Source organism: Haliotis rubra, unplaced genomic scaffold (assembly GCF_003918875.1).
Source record: "Haliotis rubra isolate DU_JTF1 unplaced genomic scaffold, ASM391887v1 Scf338, whole genome shotgun sequence".
Taxonomy (NCBI): domain Eukaryota; kingdom Metazoa; phylum Mollusca; class Gastropoda; order Lepetellida; family Haliotidae; genus Haliotis; species Haliotis rubra.
Window position 1 is genome coordinate 771,447 of NW_025767011.1, and position 20,204 is coordinate 791,650.

Consider the following 20,204-nt stretch of genomic DNA (forward strand, 5'->3'; position numbering starts at 1 on the left):
CACCACACCCGTTGTAGCGCACCACCGGCGAGAAGTTGAGTTGATTCTACCAGAACTGCATCGTTGTTGAACCAAGCATGAACTACCTTAGCGTTAGTCACCGAAAATTTATAAAGGCTGAACACATCTGAAAGCTGGGCGTTGAAATACATCCATCAGCGACCCAGCGATCTTCATGGGTGAAAATCTACGTCCAGTTTAGGGTAAAACACTCCAGGGAATAAATTTTAAAACTATTATATAATGAGCATATATACTCTAACATGTACATAACACTTCCAGGAATAACGAGCGGCGAGGGCCGTTCAGCTGACACACGCGATCGATAATCGTCGGGTCAACTCGAAGTCGCACTCTGCGATATTACCTACCTACCGCGAATGGACTAACATCAACACCAGCAACAATAAGCTGTTCGTCAGTGGAGCTCGCAGCCAGATAACTGACGGCTACTACAGCGCTTTCGCTAAGCGACAAAGGTCTTCAAACCCTGGGGAGCGAACTCAAGATGAGCGACTCAAACGGTACAGTGGTGTTAATCAACAACGGAAGAAACTCCTTGAGACTCGGTCGACCATTGGCGAGGACACTAGGTATGTCGCCTGACGAGATAAAACCAACAACAACCGTCACAGGCTCGAAGTTACCCGACCTAGTACTGTACCGAGAGCTGTACATTCATCTCGGTCAGGTGAGCACAACGTACAACATTCAAGGGGGTCACCCTTCCACTATACTGAGAGCAGTACCGGTTAAAACGGAGAAATACAACGACGGAAGAACCGAGTCGTTTTCACCGGGGCAGTATAAGAGGTTGACTCAGGGCAACATACCTGAGCTGATAATATCGGTGTTAGATATAAATCATAATCCCGTCAATATAGGATACCTCAGCTTAACGCTTCACATAAAATGACCAGCGCACAAGGGCCCGGGGTGAAAAATTGCGTCAATGTGGGGATCTCCGACCTCGGGGACACACGTGGATTCGACGCTCCCGGAGTAGATGGTAAATTGTACGCCTTACAACTGAAAAACAACATTTACAAACGCGTTGAAGTCCCCTCCGGTGGAGCCCTAGGTGATATAGTAGATACCACAAGAGCGACAGTTAACACTCGGTACACCCTAGTCACCACCGGGGATGATAAATGGATAATATACCCATCGTTCGGTGGCAAACTGTTCGACTTAGACGATGTTGAGAGCACTACCGTCGCCCGAAACAAGCCATATACGCTCGTCTTCACCGAAGATGACAAGTGGGTGTTGTTACACTGACTGACTGACTGAGTTTGGTTTTACGCCGCTTTTAGCAATATTCCAGCAACATCACGGCGGGGGACACCAGAAATGGGCTTCACACATTGTACCCATGTGGGGATACGAACCCAGGTCTTCAGCGTGACGAGCCAACGCTTTAACCATTAGGCTACCCCACCGCCCCGGGTGTTGTTACAACGATAAAGACGACTGGTTTCTCAATATTAGGCTCGGCTCCCCCTACGTGTTCACGGATAACAAAGACAACCACCTAAACAAAGTCGTTAACAACGGAACCCTGCTCGTGGCTTACGTCCCGACTCAGAGACGTAGCGTAGCCATCAGCCCAGTCGCCAGTATGGCAGCCCACATGCTATCGAGTAAACCGGGAATACAAAACGTGACATTGCAGTTGGTGTCTGAATTTGAAGGCGTGGTCAGGATACTGGAGAGTCTACCGGCGAACTCAACACTGATCATCAAAGTCTACCTAGGGGAACCATCGGGGAATGAGGTCAAGATCGTGAAGGGGGTCAAATTCGGGTGGGTGAAACGACACCAGTATCACGTTTGCACAGTTTACGTGCGGGTGGGTGTCGGCTCTAACACCAGTCTGCAGGGTGTCACCGTGATAGTGGAAAACACGATATCACTAACCAAGATCTTCCTACCTGACAACATACACTTCATGGGGGTGAAGTTCACCCCTGAACTATTATCAGAAAACCAGTTGGAAACTATATCGTAGTAGTATTATAGCAATGACCAGTCATCGACCCAACACTACGCTTAATGACCTAGGGGACACGGAGGGATTCGATCAGCCTGGTGAGGAAGACACCTTACACCTCCTGCACTTGAAAGACAACGTGTATAGGCGGGTGTCGTTATCAGATTTTAAAGAGCCCAAATGGGTGATCAACGTGACCATCACCGCACCTTTTATCTCACTAGACATATATGTCTCTGAAATTAGGAACAACAGTACCTTGATCACGTCTTTCATTCCAACTGAAAGTATGATAGTTTCTAACTCCGAATATTTGCTTAGGGACACCCTGTTAATTTCATCCAAGCAGTCCCAGTTAAAAGCCACCCACCATGATACCATAGCAGGGGTTAGGGCTATGGCCCCAGAATCCACACTTATCGTAGAAGTCGCTCACAATGGTAAGTTTGATGATTCGGACGGCGTTGACCCACCCCCAAACTTGCAACTTTTACCCGGTGTAACAATACGTTGGGGTGACTCCTACGCATCAGATTTCGTATATTGCCGTATCGTTATACGATTGGGGGACTCCCAACAGGGATTACTACCCCCCATAATAAACGGCTATGGTGTTGATATAGACCAGAAGTTACCTATTGACCCTTCCCGTATCTACACATACGAGAATCTAAGTTTTATAAGCCTCAGGTACGTTGACCGACTATTAACTGAAACCCAATCAAAATATCTTTTGTAATATATATTATAGGATTGGGCTATACCCAGTCGTAGAGGAAGTAGCGAAGACCCTGGAAACCGTAGACGGGTTCCGTTTGAGACAGTTATGTGATGTGAAACGCCAACTAGAACAAGACCGCGACACGCGGAAAGCACTATGTAAAAAGTACCATAGAGCTTTCAATATCGTAGACGGGGCTGATACTGCCCTTATGGCAACCAGCATGGGGCTAGGGGCGGCAGGTGTTGGGTTGTTAGCTACCATCGTGGCTACCCCCGTAGTGCTAGGCATTGAAATAACCGCTGGGGTGGCAGGGGTGTTAGGGCTGGTGCTTAAGTTTGCATCCCGCAGACTGCATCGTAAGGCATTGAAACACGACGAGATCAGGGTTCTGGCTGAAGCAAAGCTGAACACAGTAAGTGAGCGTATTTCCACTGCACTCACTGACAGTAAGATCTCAGAGGAGGAATTTCGTTCAATCCTCTCTGAACTCACAAAATATAACAAAATGAAACAAGAGATTCGTTCAAAGTCTCGTAAGTCTGCTATCAGTGAGGCCGAGAAAAAAAAAATATATAGAACAAGGGGTGAAAAAAGCCCAGCAAGCCTTTATTACAAACACCAAAGAGATCATAGGCGATTCACATTAAACTGTTTCATCGAGGCCAACGTGGCATAGCGGCACAACAGTGTCATAGCGGCACGTTAGACGCAGCCCAGGATAGACCCGTTAAACCAACACATTTCAACCATGTACCCGGTAGCTCAGTCGGTTAAGTGGTGCGGCTAGGAGGTGTAACATTGGGCGTTCGCATCCCGCTAGCGTCTCAAACTTTTTCATAGTAGGGGTAATGGCAGCAAGAGCTAAGGGGCCGACCAAAGCCTTATTTGGGAAATAAGGCTTTGCAGAGGCTTTTGTTGAAAGTGATCCAAAACCCCCATTGTATATACTACTCATTTAATTTATTGTTACATCACTAATTAGGCTTGGATTAATTCCTGGCTTACATTTCTTTATTGTCATTTCCCCTTGTTAAAAGCCACCATTGTTATCCCATTATTCATGCCGGGATTAACAATCCCTGGCTCCCATTTGTCCATCCACCCTTCCAATTTAGTGCTAATTAAGTACTGGCTTGCCTTGTTATCTTATCACTGTTTGTTTATCACTGTACGTCTTTAGCTTTCTGTTTCCTAGTTTCTAGTCTCTTCATTCACCCGATGAAGAATAAGAATATATTCCGTAACATCGTGTTCCACAAATACAGAAGTTGACGTCCATAAATTCTTTTAAATACTTTTAGGTATTTTATGAGTCCTGTTTTATAAGCCCTGTTTTTCACAGGGCTAAGCTACACATTTGCCTACTCCCCATGTTACTCGTGAAGATCTGGGTTAGAATTTTGATCTTCAGCAACACATGCTTGTCGTAAAAGGTGACTAACGGGATCGGGTGGTCAGGCTCGCTGACTTGGTTGACAGTGTCATCGTAATCCAACTGCGTAGATTTTTTTGCTCATGATGTTGATCACAGTATTGTCTGGTCCAGACTCGATTATTAACAGACCGCCGCCATATAGCTGGAACATTGCCTAGTGCGGTGTTAAACAACAGACCAACCGAACCAACTCTTCGTCGGGCTTTATTATATCAGTGATGGAATTTTATACACCCTGTGCCTTTCATCTGGTCTTTTTATGTGTGCCTATTTCACACATATATATTTCTTCTATTATGTGAAAAAAGTATTGTTCTAAATGTATGTGCCATAGTCTCTCATACTTCTACAAGAATGGCTTGTGTACATACGTATATGTCTGTCTGTCCCCATATCCAAACTATCGACTTGAGACAGTGCCACAATTCATCGACCGACGTGGTAGGTGTGTTTAACAAAAACGTAATAAAATTATTACATGGGGAATAAAGCACTATATCATAAAACACCTGTTTATTGAAAATAATTGTGTTTAGATGAGAAGTTGGGTTGGGAAGTTGATTGCGTATAAGTTCAACTAAGTAAGTAGTGTAATGTATATTGTGACTTATTGTGCAGAACAGTAAAACTGTTGCTGATAAGCTAATAAGGAGTCTACTAAATAGATGAAAAGGGGTTAAATGTTAAAAAGTAGGGATGGGGAGGCAGGGTACGGTGTTTATGTTTTTGGTTGTGAAACTGCGGTGTGTGGCCTTGACATTGTGAGTGCAACTAAACTCACTTACTAACAAACTGCCAACACAACGTCCCACATATTTATTTATTTATTTATTTATTTATTTATTTATTTATTTATTTATTTATTTATTTATTTATTTATTTATTTATTTATTTATTTATTTATTTATTTATCATTCATTCAGTCAGTCATTTATAAGTGAAGATTTCAATTAATTTATCATATATATACAGACATGACGATTTCAGTTTCCTTATTGTGCCATCCTGAAGCTACTTCTTAGTTATGAGAGATGTTATTAGAATAAGGGTCTTGGATGGAGTCTTGATGCCCTGTGAATATTCTGTCCAGATGTCTTGTATCTGCTGGTTAAATGGCCTGGTCTTCCGCGATTGGTGGCGTGACAGTTGACCCCAGGCCAGCAACTGTGGTACCTGGGGTACATACAGGGCTTCTTTGTGAAGGAGGTTCACCAAAAGGAAGAACTGAAGGTTCCTTTTGCCGGCCGACTGGTTGACCTTCTTGTGCCATCCTGAAACAGAGAAATAAAAAGATTAGACTCACATAATATCAGAAATTGTTATATGGCAAACTGTAAACGCAACTTAGTGTTAAAATTTGGACAAAAAATTATATGGGAACTTACCTTCACAATCGTTGTTGGTCCTCACCGTCATGCCATACACGGACCAGCTGGTGATTGGCCAAACCGTAGCTATAGTCCGTTTGACTTCATTGTGGACCGATGAATTGCTCACTAACACAAAATGTAATGATTGCAACGAAACCAACTTTTGCACAGTCAAATGAAATCGACAGACCAACTCTGATGATTTGTCTCATAATTTTGGACTCCTGAATAAAAAGCTGTTTAACAAACGATCATTATTTTGTTGTTACGTTTCACTATTTCTTACGAGGGAGAAACACTTGCTGGTAGAACAGCTAGGTCATCAACAAGGGTGTGCAGTGCAATTTCAATTTCACACGTACACCTCGCACACATGGCTGTTCTACCAGCAAGTGGTCCTCCCTCGTAAGAAATAGCGAAAAGTGACAACAAAATAATGATCGTTTGTTAAACAACTTTTTTATTCGGGTGTCCAAAATTATCAGAAAAATCATTAGAGTTTGTCTGTCGATTTCATGTGACTGTGCAAAATTTGGTTTCGTTGCAATGATTAGATTTTGTGTTAGCGAGCAATTCATCGGTCCAAAATGAAGTCCAACGGACTATAGTAATACCAGGAATAATCTACAACAGACAGAATAGGTAACATATCTTCTACATGTAGGTTTTCAGTTGTCACAACACTCAGCGAATGTAATCAGCTGTTGAAAATAAACCGGGCTCAATCTTAAAAACTACGCTGCCGCCATATTGGCTACACTGGTCACGTGGCGAGCCGAGGCATACGCTAAGGGGCTTCTCGAGGAGTGACCACTCCCCGTTATATAGTCTCCCTGGTAATACGTATTTCGACTAAAATATACTATTACTGTGCATTAATTACCTCGTAACAGGTCATTCAAAACATAACAGCACAGAAATCATCACCATAAACTATTTAAACTGACTTTCAGATTTGTCTAAACTAAATGCATAGACAACATAAACTTCAATTTGAACATTTTTTGAATCATTGACACGTTCTTCATTATAAATTGCCCGTATCTCTCAACCAATATCCACGCACAAATACTTGGAAACAATGGAAGCTGAGAAATCCAACATAACATTGTATGTACTCAGTGTCCAAACTGATTCTCTGCACGCTTAGCGGAACAATCGTTGGAACCTTTATCATACATACAGTGCGTTTCACAATATATTACTGTTCATAAATATAACTAATAGGCAATATATTTCATCAGATGCTAGTACAAGCAGCCGCACATACACACGCATGCACGTCGTCATATGAGCGAAATATTCTCAAGCACGACGTAAAACCCAATTTCACCTCACCTCACCTCATCAGATGGATCGGGGCTGCTCCATATTAAATTCAGCCAAGCGACACACGTCACGCTTCGTTCGATATCAATATATCACGTTTGAAATTATTTCCAATATTTACACAATACAATTGTACTCACCGTCTAATTGATTTATACAATGGTGCTGGGATATGAAATATAACGTTCAGTGTGTCATTACCGGTTTTATATTTACATGGAAAGTGTGATTTAGAAGAAAACAACATTAACATTGTTTAGTCATTTCAATTGGAAAACAAAAAATTCTATCATATATTTCCCAATTGCTTCATCATGCAAGATATCGTGTCGTGACTTTCGGGACAGCACCGGGACACACTGGTGCCACCTAAACAAACAACCAGGACACCTTGGTGACTCCTAATCAAACCATTTGGACACCTTGGTGACTCCTAATCAGACCATTTGGACACCTTGTTGACACCTAAACAAACCATTTGGACACCTTGGTGACACCTAATCAAACCACTTGGACACCTTACTGACAATAATCAAAACCACCGGAACACCTTGATGACAATAATCAAACCATTTGGACACCTTGGTGACACCTAATCAAGCTAATAGGGACACCCTGGTGACACCTAAGCAAACCACTTGGACACCTTGGTGACAATAATCAAACACCGGGACATCTTGATGACAATAATCAAACCATTTGGACACCGTGGTGACACCTAATCAAACCATTTGGACACCTTGCTGACACCTAAACAAACCATTTGGACACCTTGGTGACACTTAATCAAACCATTTGGACACCTTGGTGACACTAAATCAAACCATTTGGACACCTTGCTGACACCTAATCAAACCACCGGGACACCTTGGTGACACCTAAACAAACCATTTGGACACTTTGGTGAAACCTTATCAAACCATTTGGACACTTTGGTGACACCTTATCAAACCATTTGGACACCTTGATGACAATAATCAAACAATTTGGACACCTTGGTGACACTTAATCAAGCTAATGGGGACACCTTGGTGACACCTAATATAACCATTTGGACACCTTGGTGACACTTAATAAAACCAATTGGACAGCTTGGTGACAACGTATCAAACCACCGGGACACCTTGGTGACACTTAATCAAACCATTTGGACACCTTATCAAACCATTTGGACACTTTGGTGACACCTTATCAAACCACCGGGACACCTTGATGACAATAATCAATCCATTTGGACACCTTGGTGACACTTAATCAAGCTAATAGGGACACCGTGGTGACACCTAATCAAACCATTTAGACACGTTGGTGACACCTAATCAAACCACCGGGACACTTTGGTGACACCTAAACAAACCATTTGGACACCTTGGTGACACCTTATCAAACCATTTGGAGACTTTGGTGACACCTTATCAAACCATTTGGACACCTTGATGACACTTAATCAAGCTAATAGGGATACCGTGGTGACACCTAATCAAACCATTTGGACACCTTGGCGTCACCTAAACAAACCATTTGGACACCTTGGTGACACCTAATCAAACCACCGGGACACCTTGGTGACACCTAAACAAACCATTTGGACACCTTGGTGACACCTTATCAAACCATTTGGACACTTTTGTGACACCTTATCAAACCATTTGGACACCTTGATGACAGTAATCAAACCATTTGGACACCTTGGTGACACTTAATCAAGCTAATAGGGACACCGTGGTGACACCTAATCAAAGCATTTCGACACCTTGGCGACACCTAAACAAACCATTTGGACACCTTGGTGACACTTAATCAAACCAATTGGACACCTTGGTGACAACGTATCATACCACCGGGACACCCTGGTGACACTTAATCAAACCATTTGGACACCTTGGTGAAACCTTATCAAACCATTTGGATACTTTGGTGACACCTTATCAAACCACCGGGACACCTTGATGACAATAATCAATCCATTTGGACACCTTGGTGACACTTAATCAAACCATTTGGACACTTTGGCGACACATAATCAAACCATTTGGACACCTTGGTGACACATAATCAAACTAAAATAGCATCAGCGGATAATCGCATTTGGTATGAAAAATGAAGTTTGAAAATAGAAGAAACGAAAATAAGTGTTGTTTTCTTCAAAACCACTCTTTCAGTAAGTATAGTAGTTTACCAGCCTAATTATGACCACTGAACATGATATTTCATATCACAACCTTAATTTGAATTAATATCATGGCGCAGACCATTTAATGTGCAAATAAGTGAAATACATAATATTAGACGTATTATTATAGAACGAGGCTAGCCAAGTGTCACGTGAATTTAATATGGAGGAGCACCAACCGATGCTCCTGTTAAATATATTGCCCACTACATTTATTCGTGAATAGGCCGCCATATAGCTGGAATATTACTGAGTACGGCGTAAAAACTAAACTCACTCACTCACTATTCGTGACTACTAATATACAGTTAAATGTATTGTGTATGATAAAAGTTTCAGTGATAGTTTCAGGGAGCGTGAGGATGTCTGTTGCAACCACTGAATACATATCATGTAATGAAATGTTCGATTTCTCACACAGGTGGGGCGGCAGGGTAGCTTAAAGTAAGGTCAGAAATGCTTGGAAAATGCTTTTTGGCGCGCAGTTGTTTGATAATGGTTGATATTTCAGATTCAAAGCTCAAATAATAATTCATACCACCTCGACCCAATACGGCATATGAGAAATCACGATGTTCCATTCCCTAATCATAATGATTACTCGTAAAATATCGACAAAATTCGAAAAATGTCCATGGTAGAAACACGTCTCAGTAACGAACTATACTGTGACCCACCTGGCAGACAGACAGGGTGACAGCGTTCATTTAAATTACATTTGTGACGGCATTCCATTGCTTGCTCGCTCCATTACTTTTTGGGAATGGAGCGATGTGTACCAGTTTCAAATTAAAGCCTTCAGTTTGTCATTTTGACATTTACTTTTGATAACAGAAATTTCCCAAGTTCTTTGAAGGTAATTGAAGCAGGGTAATATCCTCGTAACTCTCCATTCCTTAAAAAAATGGAGCCGAGGCCCCAGATAAATAGCACAACTTTATGCTCAACATTTCAATCAACATTTCTTAATGTAAATGGACAAGATATTTGTAACATTTGTAATAACAGCACATTGCATTCACTGAACGTCTTTTTCATTTAGCATTTTAGAAACATACACATAATTTTTCCATTGGACAATTTAGCTATATTTACATAAATACCACTATTTTATAGATACTATTTTTGTAACTGTTTGTATTTTGGGTGTATTGAAAACCAGCATGAACTAATATCCTATCACCATTAGATGTTGGAAAGAACAGTATCTGAACAATGACATTGTGACATGTTAACTGAAGACGGCAGTCGTTTTGTATAGCCCCATTGACTGCTTTCAATCAAAGTCGTCTGATAAATTCAGTAATTATTCACAAATTCACCAAACTGATTGATTTCATTCAAAGTATTCTTATAAATTGAGTAAATATTCGTGTTCGTTACACTCATTAAATATAGTTTATCAAGCTATTGTTTGAGCTGGGGAATCATGAGCTGCACCCTTAATTGGCGACAGCAACAGACTATATTCCCCCAGCACTAATCCCTTAATCCCCAAAACTGAGAACACACCAAACTCACCTTTGAGTGAGGGTGGAGAAGGCTCACCCCTACTGTAATAATAGATCAGTCCGATCTGTCCTAATTAGCCCAAACTCTGGTCAGCACTCCGCTAATTAGATAATCCCCCGTTCTTTAGGATCAAGTGACAAGCATAACACAGCGTTTGCTTTGAATAATAATCACATAATCCTTTTAATTAATCTACTCGAATATAGACTGACATGTACTATTACTGAGTCTGTATGATTTACCCTTTTTTATTGAGTTAACCATAAGGTTGTATAACTGTTCTTCTCCTAAAAGATTTTTGTCAATGACTTCTGATCTGAGGTTGGGGATGGTTGAACTAAGCAATGTATATGGGTGACGGACAAAATCCCAACAGGACAAACTCCCATAGCACAAAATTTCTTTGGACTAAATCCCACACCAAAATGACCAACATAGGACCAAATCCCAGTTTTGTATGTTATTGCTACCCTTTTACACCAGTTTTAAACCTTTGGCGGCTCCTTGGGCCTTTCAGACCTGCTGGCACTTAAATTGTGTCGCCCAAGCTCTACGTTAAATTGTTGCGCCTTGATATCACAATGTATTCGTCACATCTGATGTGCCTAACACTGACACAAGTTTCAAAAAAATATTCGTCATCACATTAATTATATACCGTCGAAATTTTTTTGATCACCCATTAACCCGGCACCCGGGCCTAAGAGGCACGGCCATACTGATTCTTTCTAGGTCATGAGATAGAAAATGCCCAAGTGCTCAAGTTATTATAATATTCTAGATTATTGACAATGAGACAATGAGTGACTCAGCGAAGAACAGACGCTTGTTTGAGACCTTTTTGAAAAGTATTCCACTCAAAGAAGCAGAGAATGAAGTTTCCTCTGAAGATAGTGGCTTTGATAGTGATTTTGAGCGCTCTGATGTATCTGAATCGGAATTATCTGATTTATCAGAAGCAGAAGATGAAAGGTTGAATGCTGATGACAACAACATCATGTTTAAAGCCAAATATGGTGATTTATGGTCCTCGAGCCTTGAGGTTCCTGATTTGGTAGAAGCAGGATTTACTGATGGCATTTACCTGCTTTTCCATTGAGAGAGTGCTCTCGAAGTGGCCTCCAAAGAGTTTTGACAGAGTCTGCAGCTTTGATTGCGCTGGTTCCAACTTTCAGCTCAATGCCCTGGGTAGCCTGTGAATGACTCTTTGGTTTGAAAACCATAATTTCAGTTTTTTCTTTGTTGATCTCCAGCATATATTGGAATTGGTCCAGTTGGTGATGTCAGTCATGCATGTTTCCAGGGTTTTGGTGGCAGAAATCCAATCAGTGGATGGATGGACGACTTTGTACACCTGCTTGTCATCTGCATAAACATGGTATGGAAGGTCGTGGTGCCGGTATATTTCACTCATAGGCTTGGAATAGAGGCAATAAAGAACTGGTCCGAGGACTGAACCTTGTGGCACACCGTACTCAAGACACTTGTCAATCCACAAAGCTGGTCCTATTGCTACTTGTTGGGTAACTGGTGTGAAATATGTCAGGTGTTTACCAGTAAACTCCACATCAACTCCCATTGCCGAATTATCTGAGACATTTTGACCAGAAGATGGTGTATTATCTCTTATAGAAGTGACTTCACTGGTGAAGAAATCACTGAACTTGTTGGAAAGTGTCTTGTCAGAGGAGCACGATGGTAGGATCGTCTTAGCCGACTGTCCCATCAGATTTTCTGTGAGTCTGAAGAGCTGTAATGATCGGTTTTGCAATCAGCGATCCGATCACAATAATGATCACTCTTGGTCTTGATTAACAGCTTAGCATACTCCTTACACTTTTCCTTGTATAGCTGTTTATGGATACAGAGTTAAGTTCTATGCCACTGTCGTTCTGCAGCACGACGGGAATGGTTCATCTCTCTGAACTCGCCTGTGTACCAAGGAGCATTTGTAGAGGATCACGTTTATCGATCTGAGAAGCAAATCCGCTGTTATTCGACTTTCCCAAAAGTGTTGTTATCTCCCTTTACATAATATTTTAGAATTATCTCCCCTGAACGTTGTCTTCTTCCGGTGAGTAGTTTTATCAAAATGGCGGAGAAAAGTGACGTTAGCATTGTTGAGAGTGATGTAAATTTTGATTCAATGAACATGAAAGAACTTAGAACATACTTAAGAGACAGAAACCAAAAGGTAACAGGAGTTAACGATCAACTCATAGCCCGTGCAAAAGGTGCACATGCACTGAATTTACAGAAAATACTTCTGTAGTTGGACAATCTAACACTTCTGGGACCCTCAGGTATTTCTTTGTCAATAACATCAAAGCTTTGTACGCCGAGTGGTTATCAGATGCCAGATCCTTTTTCATTAATTACTGGATGGAGCGATGATCTAGAGTTGCTGCCATTATTCACAGAGAGGGACATATACACTTACCTGGTATTGAGCACCAATCGAACTGTGAACATTAAACCCATGAAAGCTATTCGTCAACTCAAGGCAGAGATATTTTATGAAGACCGGCACGTCCACAGCATAGTTGTTGACGGTATCTCTGACGACTGTGACCATCTGTTTGTCAGATGTTTAGTTATACCATCTCTACCACCAACAGATAAGAAGCGTAATCCTGACCATCACGTCTGGGTCTGCCTGTCTAAAGTAACAGGCCATGTCAACTCTGCTTACTGTACCTGTGCAGCTGGGTATTTTCAAGTATTTCAGATAAACATGAATCACTTTACAGTTCCCTGATTGTAGATAAATTCGTTGTTTTGTTTTGTTTTGTTTTGTTTTTACACCTTCGTTTAAATCTAAATATATATATCTTGATGAAGGATTATGAACGATTTATTCGGGTTTTTTAATTCAATTTCGGATCTATCAATGTAATTAATATTGGCATTACATAACTGTAATTAGATCTTGATTACGTGGAGGAGAAACATATTACATGCTAATAATTTGTACTGATAATCTGTTTATTCATTGTGTATTATTGTCTAAAGGTTTGCAGTTAACATTATATAATATATATCTTATTAGTGTTCACTGATGAATGTTATGTTCAGGATGGGTAATATGAGTCAATTAAAGACTGAATGCACAAACTTAATTACTCGTATTCTTTTACAGAGCTGGAGAAGGCTGCAACCATGTCTATGCCTTGGTGGATATATCACAGAAGAAGGAAGCAGGACAACTCTTGTGTACCTCTACCAAATGTAAATGGATGATCCCTCGAGATCGAAAGCTTGCTCCTTTGACCGCCGACGACCTGACCTACATCTAATGTCAAGTGGGAGAAGGAGTGTAGAAGAGAAGAAACTAACTGCACAGTAACGTCTTCATATAATCATGAACCCTGTGATATGTGTCCCAATACAGGTATGCCCAAAACAAGCATAAATGTGGACCGATTTAGGGAAAAAATAACAAGTAATTAAAAAAAAAGAAATGTGGATTTGTAGTCACAACTGGTGTAGTAAATGATGTAAGACTTCCACAGTTACATGCACCACCAGTTGACTTTTGCTTTTGTGATAGTGTTGATCTTTTGTCTCAGAGTTGTCAGAATGTGTTTGAAAATTATGTTGAAACTATCAAAGTTACTGAAGAAGAGTCAACAATTATTGAGAGCATTAGTAGGGGACAACAGAAGCAGGAGAATTGGAAGGAGGCAAGGAAAGAGAGGATAACAAGTTCTGATTTTGGCAGGGTTTGTCTACGGAGATCCACGACTGAACCAGATAGACTTGTCCACCATGTTCTGGGTTACGGTAAAGATTTTCATCAGTTCATACGAGATGGGGCACTTCCCATGAGCCAGCTGCTCGACAACTATATGTTCTCAGGATGACTAAAGACCATCCTAATGTTAGGGTAACACAGTGTGGATTCATTGTAAATCCACAGTATCCCTATTTGGGAGCTAGTCCTGATGGCCTGGTGTCTTGTGTTGACTGTGAAAAGTGCTGTTCATCATATGGACTACTTGAGATCAAATGTCCCTCGACACTCAGGGATCTTAAAGCACAAGAGGCTGCTTCACATACAGATTTCTTTTGCAAATTGGATGAAAATATGAACTTGAAACTTCACGAAAATCACCCCTATTACTTTCAAGTTCAAGGTCAAATGGCTATTGCACAGAGAGAATGGTGTGACTTTGTAGTTTGGACACTGAAGGGTATTTCAATTCAGAGAATTGCATTTGATAAATTGAAATGGGAGGAAATGTTTCAAAAACTGAAACGTTTTTATGTGACAATTGTACCAGAACTCGTCTCCAGACGAGCGCATCGTGGACTTAAACTGTACTAATTATCTTCACAAGTATTACACCAAGTGACTTATTACTGATTGAAAATATTTGAAAATATTCTCAAATCATGATATTGTAATAATTATCATCATGTAACAACTTTCATATTCATATTCATATTCATATATTGTTCCAACGGAATTTTTAGAATTTCACATTATGCAGAACTACATAATAGTACATATATCGTCAATAGAACATACATCAACAGTGACAAAATTGAGTTTTTAGTCAAAGGGCGGATAACTCCAGTGATTACAGTAAAGGGACATGGAAAACCTTCATTATTTCAAATATAAAGCTGCAAAAAGATAAGAAAAGTTGATGATATCAATTGATGTATGAATTTATTTCTTTTAACATTTGTTGGAGTATAAAGCCTTTATTAAAGGCCTTTGATGATATTTGGTCGTACATTTGTACATTGTTTATGAATGATGAAAATTGTCATAATGTGCACCACTTGTACATTGTTCTGCCTCAATTTGTACATAAATAAAACATTTCAGTAAATAAAACTATATGTCATTTGTACAATTAACATAATTAAAGATGATCAGAAGTTACTTTTACATGCGCTTGTTGGAAATAAGATAGATTAGTATTACTGAAAGAGTTCAGTTATCCCAACATTAAGAAAAATGAGTGAGTTTAGTTTTACACCGCTTTTAGCAATATTCCAGCACAATTCACAGCAGGGAACACCATTAATGGGCTTCACACTTTCTACCCATGTGGGGACCCGAAACCAGGGGGTCTTCGGCGTGACGAGAAAACACTTTAACTTCTAGGTTACTCACCACCCCATGAAAAGCAAGCATTCAGTCATTTCTTGAGAATGAAAAATATCATCTCAGACTAGATTGATTACACTATCAATGATAATCCCAGTATTCATAATAAACACCTTATCTTGCAAATAATCAAGCATTTTCATCAAACACATGTACATCAGTTGTATCAGAATCCTGGTTATGGGGGTACAAAGGTGGTAGTAATGTTGTCAATGCATTGCAGATTTTCCATATTTTGTTCACAGAATTGGAAATAGTTATGGGAATGATACCTTGTAATATTCTGAATTTTTTTACTCTTTCCATGTGTCTCTCTACATGGATTCTCAAATTTGCAATTCGTCTAGTTTTCTGAATTTCTTCCAATGCCAATTGCTTTATTTTACGTTTTAATGGAGGGATGATTAAGTGTAATCCTTTAGGGGTAATTAAGTCAGATATTAGAAATCCTTTATCAGCCATTACTGCATCTCCAAACTCACACAAGTTTAATATACCTGATTCTATAGTAATCTGTCTGTCACTTATAGCTCCAGACCATAAATCTGACACAAAACTGACCACACCATTAGGAGTAATGCCAATTAAACCTTTTAATGTAATATGGCTTTTATAGTGACTATACATCTGTGATTGTCTTGCTACTGAATAAGGCTTCTCAATGAATATTTCTGTGCAATCTATTACAACCCGTGTTTGTGGGTATATATCCTTGAATCCTTTTGGCATAGTAGCATCAATTATGTCTCGTTTTGGCCAGGAAATCAGAAATGACAGATTTTTGTACATGAGATCGATCCATCTGTTAATTGTCCGAGCACAGGTTGTTCTGGAAACATGGAAACGGTTAGCTATATCTACAACTAAAAGCCCAAGTCGAAGTCTCATCAATAACATAAAAAACTGATCTATTAGTGACAATGAGTTTGGTCTTCCAAACTTTGATGATGGATAATCTCTTTCATAAGCTTCAGACAATTCGTCAAAAATACATGAAAATGTATTTCCATCTCCTAATCCTGTGTAAAAGTTAACTAGCTCAGGATCTGTCTTTATATCTGCAAATGTCAGTGATGGTAGCAACACCTGTCTACTTTGCTCACAAGTCTGAGTGAAATCTGTTTGTGTACAGGCACTGGTCTGTTGTGGTGCTGATGGCTTGCCCTGACTAGAGATGGCTTGAAAGAAACCTTCATCTGTCTGAGTAGAAGTGGAAAACTTCTGTACGAATGCAGTCTGACAGGATGCATTTCTTTGTGATGAAATAGTGTTCTCTGGTATGGGCCCACAGTAGTCATGCAAGAACAAAGAAAGCTTGTCACAAGACCTGTTGATCAAGTAAATGGAATTAGGAGATAATACAGGCAAAATAAGGGAATATGTTTAACAACATGTGTTCTTTTTAACCCAATTTGAACAAATCGCATTGAAAAGAAAAATAATTGTGTTTACTAGTTTACACTGGTTAATGTTAAGTCATAATAAGCAAAATAAAAGTGGTTACATCAACAAACCTTTCATTTTGATGAATGGTTGTTTGGTTGTCTTCACCATCATTGGTGTTGGCTGCACCATCTTCCTCTTCGACAGCTGTCAGAGCCATGTCAGTTCCATCAGTTATCTGTTCAAATTAGTGTTTTTCTTGGTTAGATTCTGACAATGAATATTAATGTCCTCTTCATGAAAATAACTCAATATAAATTATAGTTACAGTAAAAACCATGTTCACAATAAAAAGAAAACAGAAATAATTTTATGATTTTTTTAGCACTGATAAGATTATCATACTATTTTCAGCTACCACGTTATAATAAAACCTAATGAAAATTTTGATTCAATTCATTTGATTTAAACATATTTTTTCAGGTAAGCATAAAATCGTAGTTTGCTATTTTACATGGGTTGCCTGCAAACCAATCTACACTGAAAATTATCATAATTATGTTCATAATTGGTGCTTTGTAACTCTAACTAAATGCTAGTAAATAGGAAATATTTCAAAATCATTTCGTCATTTCTCAATTCTACTGTAAACAGGACATTTACATGTAAAATAACTTACTGAACTACTGCTGAAACTGAGAAGTGATGGTATGGTGATCTCTGAGGAAGGTCCCGCCAATCCCTCAAAATGATCAGAGCACACCCTAGTGTGTTTACTAAAAGAAAAATCTTTTCTCACAAGTCGTAATCGGCGAAGCCATGCTTGTCTTAAATCCTTCCTCAGTGGAACAGAATGGAGGGATGTCATCCGGGAACCAAGTTGTTTACCCTGGTGAGTTTTACATATGCAGCAGTATTGCTTCCCCATTTCAGTAACGTCAAGTCACGGCAATTTACTCACCGGAAGCACTATCGTTTTAATTGAAGAGCTAAATGCAAGGGCAATAACTCTAAATGACAACGACTTTTGGGAAAGTCAAATAGGCTTGAACAAGCTCTTCCAAGGAACTGTCAGTGAGCGGGAGGTCAGTAGACGTCTTAACGTCGTCACAGAAGTCTGGTATGGAGATTGCTCTGTATCTGCGAAAAATGCATCGTTGCCGTTGTAGCGTTCTGTGTATCTTGAGATTTGAATAAACACAGAGACGTCGTGGGTACAGGTCGGACATGTTGCTTTACTCATTTAACCCTCATTACAATACAAGGGAGATAACTCTCATAGATGTGCATATCAGTACATCTCCCCTCTTTAAGATGTACAATGAAGCATCTTTAGGTATACTGAAGATGATTGCATTTTACAGAGATAAAGTCACTGGAGAAACAATGTCAAATATGTTTTGTTAATAGTCCTGAAATTATTATTTCTGAAACCAAAGTGTTTAAATTTATAATTTAGTCTTTTGACACAACCTGCACATTTTTTCATCAGTTCCGACAATGTGACTTGTCAAGTACAATACTGTTGTTTTAGCCAGTCACATAGTCATTAAGATACTTCGTGTCTGGGTAGGACAGCTCTGTGTGCTACTGGTTGTTGACTGTTCTCGGCCCGGTTTGATCTCAGGCTCTGTTATGTTCTGTTTCTCTGCTGGGACTGTATTGCCGACTGGATCCGAGATGTTAGGTTGAAACCTGACCTGTTTCGGACCTCGGAGATGTCTGCGATTTCTCCTATACTGCATCCCTTCCTCAGTTTCGACACAGTAAGATCCTATTCCCACTTTGTCTTTCACCTTAGCACTTTTCCATTCCTTTTCTCCTCCATACGGCTTCATTACGACTGTCTCACCTGGTTTTAGCTCTGGGAGGGTCTTGGCATTTCTGTCATAATATTTCTTCTGTTTTGCCTTTCTAGTCCAAAGCTTCTTTGGGACTGAATTAACTTAGGTGACAGTTGTTTGGCTGACAAACTCAGCAAAGTGCGTGTTCTTCAGCTGTAGAGTCGCTGAACTGGGGAGCTTTCCATGTGTTCTGTAGGTGTGTTCCGCCAATCGAGGAGTGCCAAATAGGGAGCCGTGCCAGCTTTCCTTGACTTTATCATTATTCTCTTGGCCACTTTCACTGAGTTCTCAATTTTCCCTTTGGACTGTGGACAGCGCGGAGAGCTTGTACAATGTTCAAATTCAAAAGTTCTGGCAAACGTTGTAAAAGCTTTGGAGCCAAATGGTGGTCCGTTGTCTGACATGACCTGAACCGGAATACCATGTCTGGCAAACTGCTGCTTCAGCTTCCTGATGACCGTTTTTGATGTCTTATCATGTAGTCTATCTACTTCGAAGAAGTCTGAGTAATAGTCGGTCGTTATGAGAAAGTCTTTCCCCTCAAAGTCGAACAAATCGACTGCTACTTTCTCCCAGGGACGGCTTGGCAGACTGTGACTTTTTAATAGTTCTTTCTGCTGCTCATCATTGTAACAGGCACAGATTTCCCACTTGTTTATGAATTCCTTCACATCTCTATTCATATTGGGCCAAAACACAGCTTCTCTTGCTCTTCTAAGAGAATTCTGAATTCCACAGTGACTAGAGTGTAGTTTGACCATGATGTTGTGTCGTTCAGCTTTAGGCTCTACCACACGTTCACCTTTAAAGACTACACCATTCTGGAATGACAGTTCGTCTCTATAGTTGAAGTATTGCTGAACCACAGTTGAGAGATCAGATCTATTGTCTGGCCATCCCTCTATGATGACTGCAGCTACTGCTTGGATTTCTCTATCTTCAGATGAGGCTTTGGATATTTGAGTGAATGTTTGTGATGATATTGGAACATAGCTCACCATATCGATTGATTCGACGTTTATTTCAGCTGGAGATCGACTGTCTACCATCATGATACAGTGAGCATCTTGATTCCACTGGTTTGACATTTATGGTAGAAAGGGTACTGAGGGTATCAGCCATGACCATCAAAGAACCCTTCTTGTAAACCACTTCAAAGTCATAACGTTGTAAGCGTAGCATCATTCTCTGCAAGCGCTTCGGAGCATTGTGGAGACTCTTATTCAAGATAGTCTCTAGAGGCTTGTGATCAGATTCTATCTTCACATGTCGCCCATACACATATCTGTCAAACTTCTCCATGCCAAACACAATGGCGA

General features: G+C 40.1%; 2 protein-coding genes across 2 annotated transcripts; both read right to left on the reverse strand.

The window, feature by feature from the left end:
• Window positions 1-5,163: 5,163 nt before the first annotated feature.
• LOC124284492 lies at window positions 5,164-17,743 on the reverse strand. The gene is made up of 4 exons (XM_046720565.1): window positions 17,721-17,743; window positions 17,173-17,279; window positions 16,045-16,985; window positions 5,164-5,423 (listed from the first exon to the last, which is right to left on the reverse strand). The coding sequence occupies exons 2-4, from the start codon at window positions 17,259-17,261 to the stop codon at window positions 5,164-5,166; spliced, it is 1,290 nt and encodes a 429-aa protein (XP_046576521.1). The 5' UTR covers window positions 17,262-17,279; window positions 17,721-17,743.
• Window positions 17,744-19,034: 1,291 nt separating this feature from the next.
• On the reverse strand, window positions 19,035-19,886 carry LOC124284493. Its single transcript, XM_046720566.1, has one exon. It carries the CDS (start codon window positions 19,884-19,886, stop codon window positions 19,035-19,037), a length of 852 nt encoding a protein of 283 aa, XP_046576522.1.
• Between the last annotated feature and the right edge of the window lie 318 nt (window positions 19,887-20,204).